This window comes from Hylobates moloch, unplaced genomic scaffold, assembly GCF_009828535.3.
Source record: "Hylobates moloch isolate HMO894 unplaced genomic scaffold, HMol_V3 SCAFFOLD_19, whole genome shotgun sequence".
Taxonomy (NCBI): Eukaryota; Metazoa; Chordata; class Mammalia; order Primates; family Hylobatidae; genus Hylobates; species Hylobates moloch.
Window position 1 is genome coordinate 46,240,379 of NW_026652294.1, and position 18,707 is coordinate 46,259,085.

At 46.7% G+C, this 18,707-nt stretch overlaps 1 protein-coding gene across 4 annotated transcripts in view; it reads left to right on the plus strand.

Annotated features, from left to right (window-relative positions):
• The first annotated feature begins 6,611 nt into the window (after nt 1-6,611).
• Nucleotides 6,612-18,707, plus strand: part of FBXW10B (F-box and WD repeat domain containing 10B) — a 36,613-nt gene continuing 24,517 nt past the window's right edge. For 3 of the 4 annotated variants that reach the window (XM_032138017.2, XM_058431992.1, XM_032138019.2), the window contains exons 1-6: nt 6,612-7,286; nt 10,465-10,629; nt 12,248-12,448; nt 12,541-12,668; nt 13,457-13,579; nt 17,905-18,014. In XM_032138017.2, the coding sequence (XP_031993908.1) occupies nt 6,782-7,286; nt 10,465-10,629; nt 12,248-12,448; nt 12,541-12,668; nt 13,457-13,579; nt 17,905-18,014 (1,232 nt within the window). In that variant the 5' untranslated portion in view covers nt 6,612-6,781. Of the gene's footprint in view, nt 7,287-7,741; nt 7,828-10,464; nt 10,630-12,247; nt 12,449-12,540; nt 12,669-13,456; nt 13,580-17,904; nt 18,015-18,707 lie in introns of those variants that run through there. The other variant, XM_058431993.1, reaches the window with a different exon arrangement.

The following is an 18,707-nucleotide window of genomic DNA, read 5'->3' on the forward strand; positions in this document are numbered from 1 at the left end:
CCTGTGGGTTGTTGGTGCTGGTCATGGTCATTTTCTTTTCTAAATGTTCACAAAATATTTAATAAACCACTTTAGATTTCTGCTGTGGATTAACACCACGTTTTCTAGTCTGTTGTTTCCAGAATCTATCTTATTTTTCTTTTTAAAAAAATCTAGATGCCTGTCTGCATTTGATACAATTTGGATATTTGTCCCCTCCAAATCTTACGCAGAAATTTGATCTCCCATGTTGGAGGTGGAGCTGGGTGGGAGGTGTTAGGATAATGGGTTGGATCCCTCATGAATGGCTGTGACGACACCATGCTTCTTGTACAGACTACATAACCATAAGACAAATCAATTTCTTTTTTTTTTTTTTTTGAGACGGAGTCTCGCTCTGTCACCCGGGCTGGAGTGCAGTGGTGCGCTCTCGGCTCACTGCAAGCTCCACCTCCCGGGTTCACGCCATTCTCCTGCCTCAGCCTCTCCGAGTAGCTGGGACTACAGGCGCCCGCCACCACGCCCGGCTAATTTTTTGTATTTTTAGTAGAGACGGGGTTTCACCGTGGTCTCGATCTCCTGACCTCGTGATCCGCCCGCCTCGGCCTCCCAAAGTGCTGGGATTACAAGCGTGAGCCACCGCGCCCGGCCCAAATCAATTTCTTTTCTTTATAAATTAGCTAGCTTCAGGTACTCCTTTACAGCAACACAATGGGACTAAGACACCGTCCTCTCTCATTCTCCCTAGTTTCTCAAAGATTCCCACCTGATTTGCAGTCATGTCATTAAGTTGTGTCAGATTCCTGAAATGTAATTTACTTAGACCAGAATACTTGAGCTTGTATAAAAGGAACCATTTAGGTGTCTCTTTACTTGTCTTGAACTTCATTTTCCTGTTAACTTTTTGTCTATTAGTTTTTAAGTTCAAGGCCTTTCTTCTTGATATAAAATAGCAAAGCAGAATTAAGAGTGGGCATATTTGGGCCGGGCACGGTGGCTCATGCCTGTAATCCCAGCACTTTGGGAGGCCGAGGTGGGCGGATCATCAGGTCAGGAGTTCAAGACCAGCTTGACCAACATGGTGAAACTCCGTCTCTACTAAAAATACAAAAAAATTAGCTGGGCCTGGTGGTGCATGCCTATAATCCCAGCTACTCAGGTGGCTGAGGCAGGAGAATCGTATGAACCCGGAGGCAGAGGTTGCAGTGAGCCGAGATTGCGCCACTGCACTCCAGCCTGGGCAACAGAGTGAAAAAAAGAAAAAAAAGTTGGGCATATTTGCCTTCTGTCATTGCCTCAAGCAGTGGGCACATCTTTTTTCTTTTTCTTGGTCTAAAAACTGAAAATTGACTAAAACAAATAAAAAAGAAAAAATAGGGCTGGGCGCAGTGGCTCACACCTGTAATCCCTGCACTTTGAGAGGCCTAGGCAGGTGGATCCCGAGGTCAGGAGATCGAGACCATCCTGGCTAACACGGTAAAACCCTGTCTCTACTAAAAAAAAAAAAAAAAAAAAAAAAAAAAAAAAAAATTAGCCGGGCGTGGTGGCGGGTGCCTGTAGTACCAGCTACTTGGGAGGTGAGGCAGGAGAATGGCATGAACCTGGGAGGCGGAGCTTGCAGTGAGCTGAGATTGTGCCACTGCACTCCAGCCTGGGCAACAGAGTGTGACTCTGTCTCAAAAAAAAAAAAGAAAAAGAAAATAGAACAAGGGCTTATTTTATGTTCTCCGGTATTTTCCTTAGCTGTGTGTATGCCACTCTTTTGTATTTATCCATCCTTATCTCTTCTTCCATTATGTAGACTTACTAAAACACACACAACACACACACACACACACACACACACCCCGAACAAAAATCTAAATTCACCAAGAGCTCACTTTGGTGCCACATGGTTCTGCTCCATTACCAGACCATTTGTAATTGCAGAGTCAGAATGTAATTTTAACAACCACGTCCATAATTTATTCTTGTCTCAACTTTTTGAAATCTGAGTGTATATTGCATTCCTTTCTACCTTATGAATTATGAGTAAATTCCCACTTTCTCCCAAGATGCATGATGAAATGATGACATAATGGTATTGGCCCAGTCACAGAGCTCATATCCCCTCAATCTGGCTCAGCATGTTTTTGGAATTATGCCCCTAAATTAAGTAGATTAAATATACGTGGCATTGGCCAGGCGCGGTGGCTCACGCTTGTAATCCCAGCACTTTGGGAGGCCGAGGCGGGCGGATCACGAGGTCAGGAGATCGAGACCACAGTGAAACCCCGTCTGTACTAAAAATACAAAAAATTAGCTGGGCGTGGTGGCGGGCACCTGTAGTCCCAGCTACTCGGAGAGGCTGAGGCAGGAGAATGGCGTGAACCCGGGAGGCGGAGCTTGCAGTGAGCGAGATCGCGCCACTGCACTCCAGCCTGGGTGACAGAGCGAGACTCCACCTCAAAAAAAAAAAAAAAAAAAAAAAAAATTATATATATATGTGGCATTTATAATGTGCAAGCTGCTGTGCTGGACGCTAAGAAAGAGTAACCCAGAAACTAACTAGTTGTGTCATTTGATCACAGCAAGCGGATTTAAACTGAAGTAAAACTTCATGTGTGAAGAGCTAAATAGGAATCTGCTCTTCATGACAATAATAGACAAGGTGATGTATGAAACAGGTTTCTCACTCTGTGTCCTAGGGTGCTGCTGCATTTTCACAGGCCATCTTTAGGGATTGGCTTCTGTCTTGTGTCCTTGAGTGACCTACTCCCTGGTTTCCCCCCATCTCTGCAGCCACTGCCTCCATTCCAGGGGCCACCACTCCAGCCCCAGATGAAAGATGGAAGAAAAGGTAGTGCATGTTATTTCCTGCTTCTCCTGGCTTCCTCAGATTTCAGCACCGACTCCCTCCCTCTGCACCTGTGATCAGACATCTTGGCAGCTAGGGAGGAGGCCCTGCAGGGCAACCTGCTGTTGATATGCCCCCAATATGTCCATGCAGGGCACAGACTGCGCATGGCTCAGGTAGAGTGTTGGCCATCCCTGCCTTGCTGGAATGTGCCTCGTTTTTAATCTCTGTTTCTGGCTTGCTCTGTAGTCTTGTTGGGAAAATCCCACTGTCTCCCAGAAGGAAGGAGTCCAAGTACGGGAAAAGAAGAGGGAGAACAGATCATTTCACAAGGACCAAGGGTCAATATAGCAGTGGTCAGTCATTTTAGGTGAAAAACCTTTCCCCCACATTAATAACTTAAGTAGTGACCCTGATGATTACCTGAAAGAAGGTGTGCATATATGCGCATGCTCTGGTTTCTCATGAACAAAAGCTTTTTAAATTTTTTTTTCTTTTTTTTTGAGATGGAGTCTCACTCTGTTGCCCAGGCTGGAGTGCAATGGCGCTATCTCAGCTCACTGCAAGCTCTGCCTCCCAGGTTCTTGCCATTCTCCTGTCTCAGCCTCCTGAGTAGCTGGGACTACAGGCACCCACCACCACGCCCAGCTAATTTTTTGTATTTTTAGTACAGACGGGGTTTCACTGTGTTAGCCAGGATGGTCTTGATCTCCTGACTTCGTGATCCTCCTGCCTCAGCCTCCTAAAGTGCTGGGATTACAAGCGTGAGCCACCACACCCAGCCAAGCTTTTTAAATTCAACTTCCAACAAGTGTAATACCACATGATGGGAAGGGGACAGATGAGATACCACACTTTTTCCACACTCCCTAATGATACTAATAATACTTGTTAGCTCCTCATGTGGTATAAAAGTCTACTCATTTGATCCCGACAGCCACCTATGAGCTAGGTAGGACTGTGGTCTCTATTTTATGGAAGAGGAGCAGGCTGAGACTAGCAAGTGAATTATCCAGGGGTATGAAGCTGCTCCGTGGCAGAGCCCAGTTCATTCCTTGCCCTCCTACTCTGTGTGCTTTCCCGAGTCCCTGCTGGCTGGCCAGGCCAGGTGGCAGTGGGCGAAGGCAGAGGGGCTGGGCTGGAGCCAGCAGAGGCTCAGGTCCTCTGGTGCAGTGTCAAGTGTGACATCAGAGCCAGATGGGCGTGACACATTGTCCTCTATCCGGTCCAGCAGTGGCTGCACCTTCTAAGCTTCTCTGTACTATGTGGGAAGGCAGGAAAACCAAGTGGAGATTTAGGGTTGTGTGCTGAGGAGGTTTTATCAGGATCATGAATAAAACAGGGCAGAAAGGAAAGATAGGGGACTGGCATGAAGCCTCCAGGCTGCTCGTAGCCTGAATACTTGAGAGGTCTCAGATGTCCTTCGCATCCTATAGCCTTCCTCAGAGAAGTGCTCTCCCCGACTGGACTCCTGTGAGTCAGTCTGATGAAGCCTATTTGCCCACCTGCCTCTTTGAGTACCACTGGCGCCATGTCCCCACATTGGCCTATCCCAGCTGGCCCATCTGTCCTGCCCTGTGCCAAGGCCACATTTTTTTTTTTTTTTTGAGACAGAGTCTCGCTCTCTCGCCCAGGCTGGAGTGCAGCGGTGCATCTCCACTCACTGCAAGCTCCGCCTCCTGGGTTCACGCCATTCTCCTGCCTCAGCCTCCCATGTAGCTGGGACTACAGGCGCCTGCCACCACGCCTGGCTAATTTTTTGTATTTTTTTTTTTAGTAGAGACGGGGTTTCACCGTGTTAGCCAGGATGGTCTCGATCTCCTGACCTCGTGATCCGCCCACCTCGGCCTCCCAAAGTGCTGGGATTACAGGCATGAGCCACCGCGCCCGGCCTAAGGCCACATTTTTAACTATAACATCAGATCCCAAATGGCTTCAACTTCCCCCCAAAGTCGGGTGTATGGCCCAGCCTCTAAAATGTGCAGGCCAGCAGGAGGCAGGGAGGAAGGGAGTGAGGCTCTGCTCTGTTGCACTCACTCACTCTGGAGCACCTCTTGTCCTTTTATTCTCAGGAGGCGCCCCCTTGTCATCTTCTCAAAGAAGCTGTTTAGAAAAAGAGGTGCCGAGGGGCAACAACATACTGTGGTCCACAGGTGTTTGAGGAGAACCGTGTGTGTGCAGTGTTGAGGGAGAGGGGATAGAAATGAACCACTACTAATGTCTGAAACCTATTCTGTCTCTCTGACTCCCAAGTTTGTGGCCCTGAAATGTGAAATAAAGACTGAGTTGGGTGATTGAAACTGCTTCGTTGGCCGGGGGCAGTGGCTCACGCCGTAATCCCAGCACTTTGGGAGGCTGAGGCGGGTAGTTCACTTGAGGTCAGGGGTTTAAGACCAGCCTGGCCAACATGGCAAAACCTCGTCTCTACTAAAAATATAAAAATTAGCTGGGCATGGTGGCCCATGCCTGTAATCCCAGCTACTCGGGAGGCTGAGGCAGGAGAATCACTTTAACCCAGGAAGCAGAGGTTGCAGTGAGCCGAGATCCCACCATTGCCCTCCAGCCTGGGGGATAGAGCGAGACTCTGCCTCCAAAAAAAAAAAAAATGCTTCCTTGAGGAGTGTCAGCCTCAGAGATTAAAAACCGAATTTATTTAAATCTTTAAAAACAAGCTATTTATAATGTGTCAATTATAAATAAACAAGTTAGTTAAGAAAAAAAAAAGCTACTTTTAGCTTGCAGCACTTCTTAGGGTAATGTGCCCACCTTACAGATCCGAAGAGTCTGCTTCGGGCCTGCCTTCTCTTTGCCACCCTCATTTGTCTGGCCTTCCCAATTAATTAAATATTAATCTACTCATACCTTTTCTCCAGATTCCTCTTCAGGCAGAAGAGGTTGAGCTGTGAGAACTGATCTCATTCTTAACCTGATTCCTATTCCCCATTCTGACCCTACTATGTGACTGCCATTGCCAACCAAACCCCAGCGATGGACTCCATTACCTTTCTCTGGTTGTGCCTGGTCTTTCAACATGGGCATTAGAAAGGCACACAATATTGCAAACCTTTTGATTTTATCTAGGGTAATAATACTTTAGTAACAATAACAATAGCAGCAACAACTGATCTCATATATTTAATGAAGTCCTAGAAGGTAGTTTTTTTATTACCCACCTTTATCTTCTCTATCCTCATAACTGGGATGGAGACACTGAGGCTCAGAGAGGACAGGTTGCTTGCTCAAGACCATATAGCTCCTAAGTACCAGAGTCAATGTTTGAACCTAGTCTTGCCTGAAGTAGGAGAATTATCTCAGCATGACTTTGAAACTCTTTCTTTGAGCTGCCCAATATGTTTTGCCTGGGCACTTTGACTACAGTGAGATTTCTGGTTAGTATTCTGAAGCAGTCAAACAACTTAAATTTACATTAAACATTTCTGGTTTTACTTTGATGATGACTTAAGAAAATGAATATAAACATATTTAGCATCATTGGGATAGCCACTTTGTAACTGAACAGATATAAACATAAGAAGTCTGCATCTTATTTTATATTCATGAATATTCAGAAGCCATATATAACAACAATAATTAAAGCACAGTGCCAGTAATAGTCCATATATTGCTTAAATTTGACTAACAGTATTCTTGTTGTTCTAGAAATGAGATGACCAGCTCTTTCAGAATATACAGCAACTGCCTCCACATAAAGCAGTGCCAGGTTTAGGAGATTTACGGTAAAGCCATGTTTCCAAGGAGGTCTGTACAAAAAGCCAGACTTCTACTGGCAGTTTCTGAGAGAGAGACGCTTTCTATCCATGGCAGCCATTTACTTTTGCTCTGGGAAACGTTTGTAATAGAAAAGGCACAACTGGGGTATTTATTCATTTCCCCCCGTTCCTCTAGTGTTTGATGGCGTTGCCGTTGCAAGTGGCAGGGCTCAAATGAACTGGTTATCTCAGGATCATGGAAAACCTGGAATCGAGGCTCAAGAATGCCCCCTATTTTCGTTGTGAGAAGGAAACTGATTCCATCCCTCTGTGCCAGAAGTGTGAGACGTGTGTCTTAGCCTGGAAGATCTTCTCTACAAAAGAGTGGTTCTGCAGGATCAATGACCTATCACAGAGGAGGTTTCTAGTTGGCATTCTGAAGCAGTTAAATAGCTTATATTTGTTACACTATTTCCAAAATATCCTTCAGACCACACAGGGAAAGGATTTCATCTACAACAGGTCCCGGATCGACCTCAGCAAGAAAGAGGGGAAAGTTGTGAAGTCCTCCTTGAACCAAATGTTGGATAAAACAGTAGAACAGAAGATGAAAGAGATCTTGTACTGGTTTGCGAACAGCACCCAGTGGACCAAGGCGAATTATACTCTCTTACTGCTGCAGATGTGCAACCCCAAATTACTGCTCACTGCTGCCAATGTGATCAGAGTCCTGTTTCTGAGAGAGGAGAACAGTATGTCAGGTAAACAAGGCCACAGGCAGAGACTAGAGGGCCCCCAAAGACCAGAAGGCAAGGCTTCAGAAATCTGTAAGGAACTGCAGTTGTAGATAACATAGGTAGACAGAGATTGCACAGAATGCAGCATAGGTTTTTTGAACTGACACCTTGTCCTGACACCCGATCCTGTTTACCAAAGGAGAAATGACTGAATGTAACTTCCTTCTTGAAAATGATCAATGCAGGAGGAAGTACACAACTTTTAACTCACAAGCATTTATCATGGATTTCTGCATAGGCCCAGAAATGGCTGGTCCCTGCCCCTGACTCCTTAATGCTGGTGTCGTTCCTGCTTTAGGGATTGGACTGAGCTTGAGAGGGTTGTAAAGGGGAAGCTTTTGTTTTGCTCTTCAGCTGCCCTGCACAGAAACCAGACCAAGAAGTCAAAACTTAGGGCTTTTTTTTTTCATTCACTCTACCATGCTCCTTGCTTATCCATGAAATCAAACCTTAAAGTAGAGTTTCTCCAAGGCTGGAGATAGCTTAAGGGCCAAATAAGTCTAAGGTGGGTAGTTCTTCAGCTGTGGCTTGTATCAGGCTCTCCAGCAGGACCTGTTAAAACAAGCTTCTCCCCCAGAACTTCGGACTCAGCAGGTCTGAGGTGGGCCCAGGATTCTGTAGTGCGGGGTGTATTCCGAGGTCCGTGGGTGGTTTTGAGATGGAGTCTCGCTCTGTCACTCAGGCTGGAGTGCAGTGGCGCAGTCTTGGCTCACTGCAAACTCTACCTGATGGGTTCAAGCAATTCTCCTGCCTCAGCCTCCCAGGTAGCTGGGACTACAGGCCGCGCCACCATGCCCGGCTAATTTTTTTTGTATTTTTTAGTAGAGACGGGGTTTCACCATGCTGGCCAGGCTGGTCTTGAACTCCTGACCTCGTGATCCGCCTGCCTCAGCCTCCCAAAGTGCTGGGATTACAAGCGTGAGCCACTGCACTCGACCAGGGGTTCTGTATTTCTAACAAGTTTCTAGCCAGTGCTGATGTTGCTGGTGTGGGGATCTCTCTTTGAGAATCACAGGCCTAGGGTGTTGGAGAATCCTGGAAGTGTTTGGCCAGATAGTTCAGGGAAGCAGAAGAAACAATAAGGGTGGTGTCTGTTTTGCTTTTCTATAAAGGAATACCTGAGGCTAAGTAATTTATAAGGAAATTTATAAGGAAAATAGTTTTATTTGGCTCGCAGTTCTGAAGACCGTACCAGAAGCATGGCACCAGCATCTCTTTCTGGTGAGGGCTTCAGGAAGCTTCCACTTATGGTGGAATGCAAGGGAAAACAACGTATCATGAGGCAAGAGAAGTAGCAAGAGAAGGGGAGGGGTGTCAGTTTCTTTTAAACAGCCAGCTCTTGCTTGAACTGTATCAATAGAGCGAGAACTCACTCATTACTGTGGGAAGGGCACCAAGCCTTTCAAAAGGGATCTGCCTCCATGACCCAAAAACCTCCCATCAGGCCTCACTTCCAGCATTGGGGGTCACATTTCAACATGAGGTTTGGAGGGGACAAATATCCAAACTGTATCGAGGCAAGAGAATTGAGCTTTGGTGGCGTCCGGGAGTGGAAGGTCCAACATGGGGAAGCTCAGATTTAAGCAGAGGTGGGAGAAAGCTGGGAGGGGGTGGTCACATGGAGGCATTTAGGAGTTGTAGCTCTTGAAGGTGTGTAATTCCTGTCACCAATGAGACCTGACAGGTGGTCATATTTGTAGACTAGTGAAATCCAAAAGAATTTTAAAGCTGGATGGCCTAGGACACAATTAGATCACAATATATGTCACTTTATTTATTTGGTGTGTCAGGGGTATAAAAGAATGATAATATAGAATGAAGACACAGTGAATCTCAGGGTGTCAAAAACAGTAAGTTAGGTTGGAGATCAACCGACTGGTTGATCCTTAATATTTACATAAGGAGACCAAAGTCCAGGGCATCTGAATGACTTTGCTTAGGTCACCCACCACGTGGGCTGAAAACCAGGATCCCCTCCTGAGCCCCCTTCCACTCTGGAGTGAATGCTGCCAGCAGCGGAGGGCCTGGCTTGTACGCACAGATGCAATGCTCCGCGGTGCTCTTCCAAAAGCTTCATCATGCACCATAGGAATGGGTTATTTACATTGGAGTCCTATTACAGGTTGTGGCAACCTTCTTTTTTTTTTTTTTTTGAGATGGAGTCTGTCGCCCCCAGGCTGGAGTGCAGTGGCCTGATCTCGGCTCACTGCTGCAAGCTCCGCCTCCCGGGTTCACGCCATTCTCCTGCCTCAGCCTCCTGAGTAGCTGGGACTACAGGTGCCCGCCACCACGCCTGGCTAATTTTTTTGTATTTTTAGTAGAGACGGGGTTTCACTGTGTTAGCCCGGATGGTCTTGATCTCCTGAACTTGTGATCCGCCCGCCTCGGCCTCCCAAGGTGCTGGGATTACAAGCATGAGCCACCACGCTGGGCCGACAACCTTCTCTTTTCTTAGAGCAGATTCTGTCTTAAAAAAGTAAATGTTCTGGCTGGGCACGGTGGCTCACACTTATAATCCCAGCACACTGGGAGGCTAAGGCAGGCGGGTCACCTGAGGTCAGGAGTTCGAGACCAGCCTGGCCAACATGGCGAAAACCCATCTCTACTAAAAACACAAAAAATAGCCAAGTGTTATGCACTTGTAATCCCAGCTACTTGGGAGGCTGAGGCAGGAGAATCACTTGAACCCAGGAGGTGGAGGTTGCAGTGAGCCAAGACCGCACCATTGCACTCCACACTGGGCAATAAGAGCAAAACTCAGTCTAAAAAAAAAAAAAAAAAAAAAAAAAAGTTAAATGTTCTAATTTGACTGGAGGGTGGTTATTTCTATCATTGAAGAAAATTTAGCTTGAGCTTCCAAAGAGCATTCCCTCTTGCAATTCCTGACCTCTACTCTCTCTCTCTGCTTGTATAAATAGCTCAAGAAATTTTACAATGGAGGTGCGCTAAAAAGCTAACAGGAAGCTTTCTGAGATTTTTGCATAGAAGTTTGGAGGCCCCGAATAAAAACAGACATAACTGCTCTGGTCCGTTCTGTACAACTTTAAAAGAAGGAAGAAAAAATGAAAAAGTTTCTCTCCACCTCATTTTCCTCAACACACCTGCTTCAAGAGCAACCTTGTCTTGGTCTTTTGTTTTTCAGGGCTCAATCAAGACACCACAGATGTGTGGTTTTCCCCCGAGAAAGACCACAGCTCCCAGTCTACAACCTCACAAGTCTATTGGACAGCCAAAACTCAGCACACATCCCTTCCTTTGTCCAAAGCCCCAGAAAATGAACACTTGCTTGGGGCAGCATCTAACCCTGGTAAGTCAACTTTCAGCAAGAAAGCCAATATGGGCCGGGCGCAGTGGCTCACGCCTGTAATCCCAGCACTTTGGGAGGCCAAGGCGGGTGGATCACGAGGTCAGGAGATCGAGACCATCCTGGCTAACACGGTGAAACCCCGTCTCTACTGAAAATACAAAACATTAGCCGGGTGTGGTGGCGGGCGCCTGTAGTCCCAGCTACTCGGGAGGCTGAGGCAGGAGAATGGTGTGAACCCAGGGGGCGGAGCTGGCAGTGAGCCGAGATCACGCCACTGCACTCCAACCTGGGTGACAGAGTGAGACTGCGTCTCAATTAAAAAAAAAAAAAGAAAAGAAAGCCAATATGAAACCAATGTGAGATTCGGAAGACCCAGTGGAACTGGAGGGACTGGGCAGGGTGATAGCATCTGGGGATGGCAGATTTGAGGAACTCACATTCATTTAGCATCTACAGTGTGCTGGGTTCTTTGACATTTACTTCCCCATCTAATTCTCACAGCTGGTAAGGGGAGGAGCAAAGATTAAAATTGATCAGTATGGCCCCCAAACCCATATTTTCACCTCTCCACTGCAGTGCCCACAAGACACATCTGAAAATAGAGATCAGAAAGGAAACTATCAATGATTTCCTTTGGATTCTTTCTCTGCTCCGGGCCACAATCCATCATCTAGTCCCTGGGCTCTGGCATGGTGGCCAGCTCTAGAATTAAACCCACCAATGGCTATTTTTGCAGTATTGGATTGAATCTTGAGGAGGGAACAAAATTAATGGGGAATTTGGTTCCCCACCTCAAGGCACTCCTAAGCTGGGTTTTGAAGCAAGACATATACATGAAATATCACAGGAAACACAATATCATAGGAAATACAAGGCATAGATTCTAAAACACTTTTACGTGGAAAATTTCAAATTTCAAAAGTATGTAGAACAGTATGATAACCACCCACCCCCACATTACTGGCTTCAACAATTACCAACCTTTTACCAATTTATTCCATTCATTTCCCCCCCCTTTCTTAAATTGTTTAAAATTTTTTCTTGTTGGAGTATTTTTTTTTGAGACAGAGTCTCGCTGTCGCCCAGGCTGGAGTGCAGAGGCACGATCTCGGCTCACTGCAGGCTCTGCCCCCCGGGGTTCATGCCATTCTCCTGCTTCAGCCTCCCGAGTAGCTGGGACTACAGGCGCCCACCACCTCGCCTGGCTAATTTTTTGTATTTTTAGTAGAGACGGGGTTTCACTGTGTTAGCCAGGATGGTCTGGATCTCCTGACCTTGTGATCCGCCCACCTCGGCCTCCCAAAGTGCTGGGATTACAGGCGTGAGCCACCGCCCCCGGCCCGGTTGAAGTATTTTTAAGAAAATTCCAGGCACAATGTCATTTCAGACTCTGATACTCTAGACTTCTCCTTGGGCTGAAAAAGCTGAAAAGTACATCTATATCTGGGTCAAAAGATTCTATTCTCATGTTGCAGAAGAGATGACAAAAATCTAGTGGCCTAAGGGTAGAGTCTGAGGAGGTTTATTTTGTAGGAGAGCTTTTGGTGAGCACTTGTTCTTGGTCTGGAGTTTCTACAGAGCCAACTCAACCACGTACCTTTCTCTGGCTTCACTCTAGAGGAACCATGGAGGAATTCACTCCGGTGTGTTTCCGAAATGAATAGGCTGTTTTCTGGAAAAGGAGACATAACCAAGCCAGGGTACGATCCCTGCAATCTATTGGTTAACCTGGATGACATCAGAGACCTGTCTTCTGGGTTCAGCAAATACCGAGACTTCATCCGTTACCTTCCCATCCACCTCTCCAAGTACATTCTAAGTATGCTGGGGTGTATGAGGGGATTTCCCGGACACCTCCCATCTTGGCTCAGTTCTGGGGTTTCTGGGTCCATCTTTTTTTTTTTTTTCCAGGAATGCTGGATAGACACACCCTGAACAAGTGCGCCTCTGTGAGCCAGCACTGGGCCGCCATGGCCCAACAGGTCAAGATGGACTTGTCAGCGCATGGCTTCATTCAGAACCAGATTACCTTCTTGCAGGTACTTCCTGCAAGTCTGAAAGGGGAATGCCTGAGACCAGCTTCATTTTCGTGTTGAGACTGATCTGACTGTGGACCTTTCAGTAAACCCTTAGCTGGCCTCCTGCTCTACATTTGTGGCCTTTTAGACTTCATGGGTCCCTTCTTTTTGGTCCAAACTCCTGTTGGTAACTGAGTACTCTCTCATTGTCCGTGCACCTCACCAGACAATAGGGATAGAGACCGCTCAAGAGCAGAGAGGCAGAGTCTTTCTAACACCTCACAAAACAGAGAACCCCCAGCCCCTAGGGAGTTATATCGCAGCTTACGCAGCAAGAAAGCCATAAATGTGTTTCTGCATCAGCCTCATATGGAGCACAGATGTTTATAAGGCTGCAAAATATTTTTTTAAATTAAAATGCAACTTTCCCCAATGGCGGTCTTCTCCAGCATTTTTACTTCTCAGTTTCTTGCCAGAAGTCTCACCCTAAACCATGGATATTGGTAACTTGGATTTTTTTTTTCCCCCAGCAGAGAGGACAGAGGATGAGAAGCAGCAGCTATGGTGAGGCTGGCGATAGTCTGACCATCTTTGCTGGTCCCTCTGTGGTATTTGGTGTTTATTTTTCTCCTCTATTCGATCTGCACGCACTGCCAGAGGAACTGGCCAGAACTGGGCCTGCTTGACGCAGCCAGGGCTTACCCATCCTTCAGATTTTGCCAAGAACTAGTTTTTCCCTTCCTCCTGCAGAATCAGCACCAAGAGTAGCCATTTTCTGTTTTTATTTTTGTTTTTTTGTCTTTTTCCAGGGGTCCTACACAAGAGGAATTGATTCTAATTATGCCAATAAGGTTTCTATCCCAGTTCCTAAAATGGTAGATGACGGGAAGCGCATGCGTGTGAAACATCCGCAGTGGAAGCTGAGAACGAAGGTGGGTTCCAACAGCATCTGGGGCAAGTAGCTGTGAGCATCTCATTCTAATTGGCCATTGAAGGCGAGGTCCAGACTCAGCCCTGGAGTGAGGACAGAGGATCACGACAGGTAACACTCCTTAAGGAAGACCAAAGTTCTGTGTTGCTACTGACTTGCAAGTGGCACAATCTTGGCTCACTGCAAGCTCTGCCTCCCAGGTTCACGCCATTCTCCTGCCTCAGCCTCCCAAGTAGCTGGGACTACAGGTGCGTGCCACCACGCCCGGCTAATTTTTTTTGTATTTTTAGTAGAGACAGGGTTTTACCGTGTTAGCCAGGATGGTCTTGATCTCCTGACCTCGTGATCCGCCCGCCTCGGCCTCCCAAAGTGCTGGGATTACAGGCATGAGCCACTGTGCCCAGCCCGACACTTCCTATTCTTAAGCCTTGCTTTACTCATCTGTTGGATGGGTGGATTGATTTGGTTGTCCTCTCAGGGTTCTTCCTTACTTCAAAGCCCATGGCAGTGTTCTGTGTCCACGGCACCAGGTCATTTAGTGGCAAGTTCAGAGGCCAGGAGCAACCCCATCAGCCCATGCCTCTGGAGGCCCCGGCATCTGCTGCTCAGGAATTTCAGGAGGACCCGAGGGGAGGGCCCGGGCTGGTTCCAGAATGCCTAGGGCCTAGATGAATTCGGCTCCCTCATCCCTCACTTATTCTGGCTCTAGGATGGAAGGGGAGAGTTAATTAAATGTAGTCCTCTGCACTAGTTCTTGGGCAATAATGAAGAGTGACCGGAAGACTCTTCGAGCTCTTTGCTTTGCCTATCAAAGGCATGGTTGATATTCCTAAAACCGTTAGATTTCTGCCCCCTCCTCTCTGCTTAAAGTCTATCTTGAAGTCTATTCAACTGGCCCCAAAAGGATAGTTAATAGGGGATGGTTTGACTGTCGCTTCCCATAAGGAAGCTATGTTAAATTAGAATTTGAGAAACAGAAGCATCCAGAGAGAGCATCTAGCTCATATGACCTGTAGGGGCCAAGCAGGTGACACAAAGGAGGAGATGGGTGGTGTGGGCAGTAGCGGACGGTGTGGCTGTCATGGACTGGACAGTTCACCTGCATCTGAAGGGCCAGCCACTGCTCAGTTCTGGCTAATTATTGTCTTGAGAGATTGTCTTGAGGCCCCTGACCTGCTAGACCATCTAAGCCTTAGAAGATAGAAACCTGACATATTATGTGAAATCTCTTGCTTTTATTAAATGCTGGCAACCATTTAAAAGCAGTTTTAAAAACTACCTAGGCCAAAGAAAACACATTGCTGGGCCAGGCATGGTGGCTCATGCCTGTAATCCCAGCACTTTGGGAGGCCGAGGCGGGCGGATGACGAGGTCAGGAGTTTGAGACCAGCCTGGCCAACATAGTGAAACCCCGTCTCTACTAAAAATACAAAAAATTAGCTGGGCGTGGTGGCGGGCACCTGTAGTCCCAGCTACTCGGGAGGCTGAGGAAGGAGAATGGCGTGAACCTGGGCGGCAGAGCTTGCAGTGAGCCGAGATCGCACCGCTGCACTCCAGCCTGGGTGACAGTGCAAGACTCCATCTCAAAAAAAAAAAAAAAAAAAGAAAAAGAAAAAGAAAAGAAAACACATTTCTGGATTTCATTTGACCTGCAGTTATTCATTTCTGAGCTGGTCCCTTCACCCATTTTATAGATAGAGAAACTGAGGCACAGAGAGGTCAAGCTCTCCCAGCCAGCTGAGTGAAAGAGGCATTCATTTGAACATGGACCTGCGTTTGTTTTCAAGTCTGTTGCTCTTTTAAGTATAACACAAAGAACACCCTTCTCCCTTGGGTGATGCAGTCAGTAATGGCCCAACAGAAGGACTGCCCAGCCAGTGTTTGACATTCTAGGAATGTATTGACAGAACTGGAGCACCGTCATCTCAGACAAACACCCCCACTTTAAGTTCCAGGTCCCTTTCTAGTCTCATGCATTTCAAGGAAATCTAACTACAAGCAACCAGAAAGAACAGACAGTAAAACACAGATAAGACATCTCAGGCACAGAGAGAGGTGGGGGGAAAGTCTCTTGGGTAACTGCCAAACTTCACCCTCATACAATGGGCCCCAGTAAAACAGCGGGCCATCATGAGCACATTCCTTTCCATTCAAGAGCACTAAGATAGGGAAGCTGAAGCAGACGCAGGGGTATGCCTGCAGCTGCAGAAAGATGTATGGGGACAGACACACAACTCTCCCTCCCAGATAAGCACAACAAAGAGACACAGAAGCAGTCCAAGCACCTGATAAACTCTCCCACCCTGAATCCTTAAAGACTTTTAGTCTGTAAGAGAGTGCAGCTTCTGACGTAACTCAGTCAGAATTCCCCCCAGATTTGAAATAAACCTGTTGACTGTCAAGCCATCCTTCGTGTTTCTCTCCTCTTTCTTTAATTCTTACATGTATAATTTAAGAAAAGGGGCCAGGTGCAGTGGCTCATGCCTGTAATCCCAGCACTTTGGGAGGCTGAGGCAGGCAGATCACCTGAGGTCAGGAGTTCAAGACCAGCCTGGCCAACATGACAAAACCCTGTCTCTACTAAAAATATAGAAAATTAGCCAGGCATGGTAGTGCATGCCTATAATCCCAGCTACCCGGGACGCTGAGGCAGAAGAATCGCTTGAACCCAGGAGACGGAGATTGTAGTGAGTGGAGATCACGCCACTGCACTCCAGCCTGGGCAAGAGAGCGAGACTCCATCTCAAAAAAAAGAAAAAAAGAGAGAGAGAGATTGAGAGAGAGAGAGAAAAGGGAGAGAAGCAGAGAAGCAGGTGAAGCAGTGTGGAGAACACATGAAACAGCAAGACTAAGCAGTTACAGAGTCTCCTAGGAAAAGTGGGGGTGAGTGCTTCTCAGGGTGGTGAGTAATAGCATGAGTGTAAACTGTGTGCCTGATGCCCATAGCGCTGCATACAGCATGTACTTGATTTCACCATAGATCGAGGAGGTGTTGTTGCTCCCAGTTTATGGATGTGGAAATGAAGGATATGGTGTGAGAAAGTGCCCAAGGTCTCACAGCTGGGCAGTGGCAGAGCTGGAATTTAACCTCAGGTCTTTTCCCTCCCAATGACTCCACCATGTGGCTTCTTGGGCTCAGAAAACTTAGGAGATGAGCAAGGGCCAATGAATTCTGCCCTGGGTTGGGAGAATCCAGGGCGGCATCATTTAATTCAGGCTGGGATATGGAAAACTCCCTGGACACTGGAGGGGAGGCAGGTTGGCAGAGTCTTCTGGGCAGAGAGTTCTTGGTGGGCATTGCTACATGGTTAAAGATTAAGAAGGAGAGGGAGCAGAGGAAAGACGGCATCTGAGGAAGAGTCTAAAGGCTTGGAGCAGAAGGCTAAGGTTTGGAAGGAGACTTCAGAGATGTCCCCAAGAGGACTCTCAGGTGCAAACATGATGCTGTGTTCTTCTTTGCCTTCAAGATAAATATATTCTGCTTTTTGTTTCCTGCTAGTCTAATGGGACTGTTACTTCTGGCTATTTGAGGATAGAATATGGCAGGGAATATAAATGGAACTGAGAGTCTAGTTCAGTCATCTGTGCCAGAATTTAACATGTCTGGAATGCCAGAAGGTATGTGATAGAGGAAGCAAAGGAGGAAGGGAAGGAGGGAGGAAGAATGAAGGCAGGCAGGCAGGCAGGAAGTAAAGAAAGAAAGATTGGGAAGCAAATGAAAGCGCCCATGTCAAGACTTGATAAAATTGATTTCCTTTCCCTGAGTCCCAGATACCTTATCTGTAAAATAATGAGAACAGTTTGTGGGGCAAGTGATCTACCTTGTAAGGCAGCTGCAAGGACAAATGAAGGTTGCAGATGTATAAAAACTTTGAAATGCAAATGCAGGCTGGGCGTGGTGGCTCACACCTGTAATCCTAGCACTTTGGGAGGCTGAGGCAGGCGGATCGCCTGAGGTCAGGAGTTCGAGACCAGCCTGGCCAACGTGGTGAAACTCCATCGCTACTAAAAATACAAAAATTAGCCAGGTGTGGTGGCGCATGCCTGTAATCCCTGCTACTTAGGAGGTTGAGGCCATGGAATCAGGGCACATGGAAAAGCAAAGAGATGAAAGAAGAATTAAGAACCTTGACCCGACATTTTCTAACTCATGGTTTCCTCTGGTGCTTGCTCACTGGCTGCTCCCTTCTCTGCAAAGCAGCGGCCTCAGCCTTCAGAGGAAGAATCCGTGAGCCCTGTGCCTTTGCCAGGGAGACCCTAGGGGTTCTGGGACTGTGGGTATTTGCAGTTACCACTGAGCTTTAACTTCAAATATTCCCTTGTTAGAATGAGTACAACCTGTGGACTGCATACCAGAACCAGGAAACGCAGCAGGTCCTGATGGAGGAGAGAAATGTTTTCTGTGGGACCTACAATGTTCGCATTCTCTCTGACATGTAGGTACTGGGGTCGGAATCTGGGTCTTAGGGATGCTTGAGTTATCCACACTGACGCTTGGGATTTCCCTGACCTTTGTGCACATGGAAAGGCAAGTTCTCCTCACCTCAAGCTCCAGCCCTGAACTTGCACATGATCCCATGCAGACAACAGCTGCTTCATTTTGCACCATTCTTGGCAGTGGGCAAAGGACACTTTCCCTTTCTAAATTTTGGGTACGCTGACCAACAACCTTTTGCACAAGTCACACATAAAATCTTTGTTTTTTGAAATATCTTAATTTTGTTATATTAATTTTAGAAATAATATATGGTTATTGGAAAAAATCTTCCAAATGCCAGAAAATGTATAGAGAAAGGCAAAGTTTTCCTGTAGTCTATCACCTAGCAATAACCACCGTTAATATTGGTGTCTACCCTTCTAGAATTCTTTTCTTTGCATACTTAGCACATACTTTAAGTAGAAGTGGTGTTATATTGCACATATTTCTGTAACCCAGCCCAGCAAAGTACTATAGATATCTTCCCATGGTAAATATGACCATTGTATTTATAATTGCATACGCTGACATCATTTCAATATGCCGAGAGAAGAAGGTCCTTTAATAAGCAACTTTCTGCCATATTTTAGGCCTAGGACTTCACTTTATATTCACAAGGTTTTGCAAAGTCCACCTCTACTTTATTTTTGGC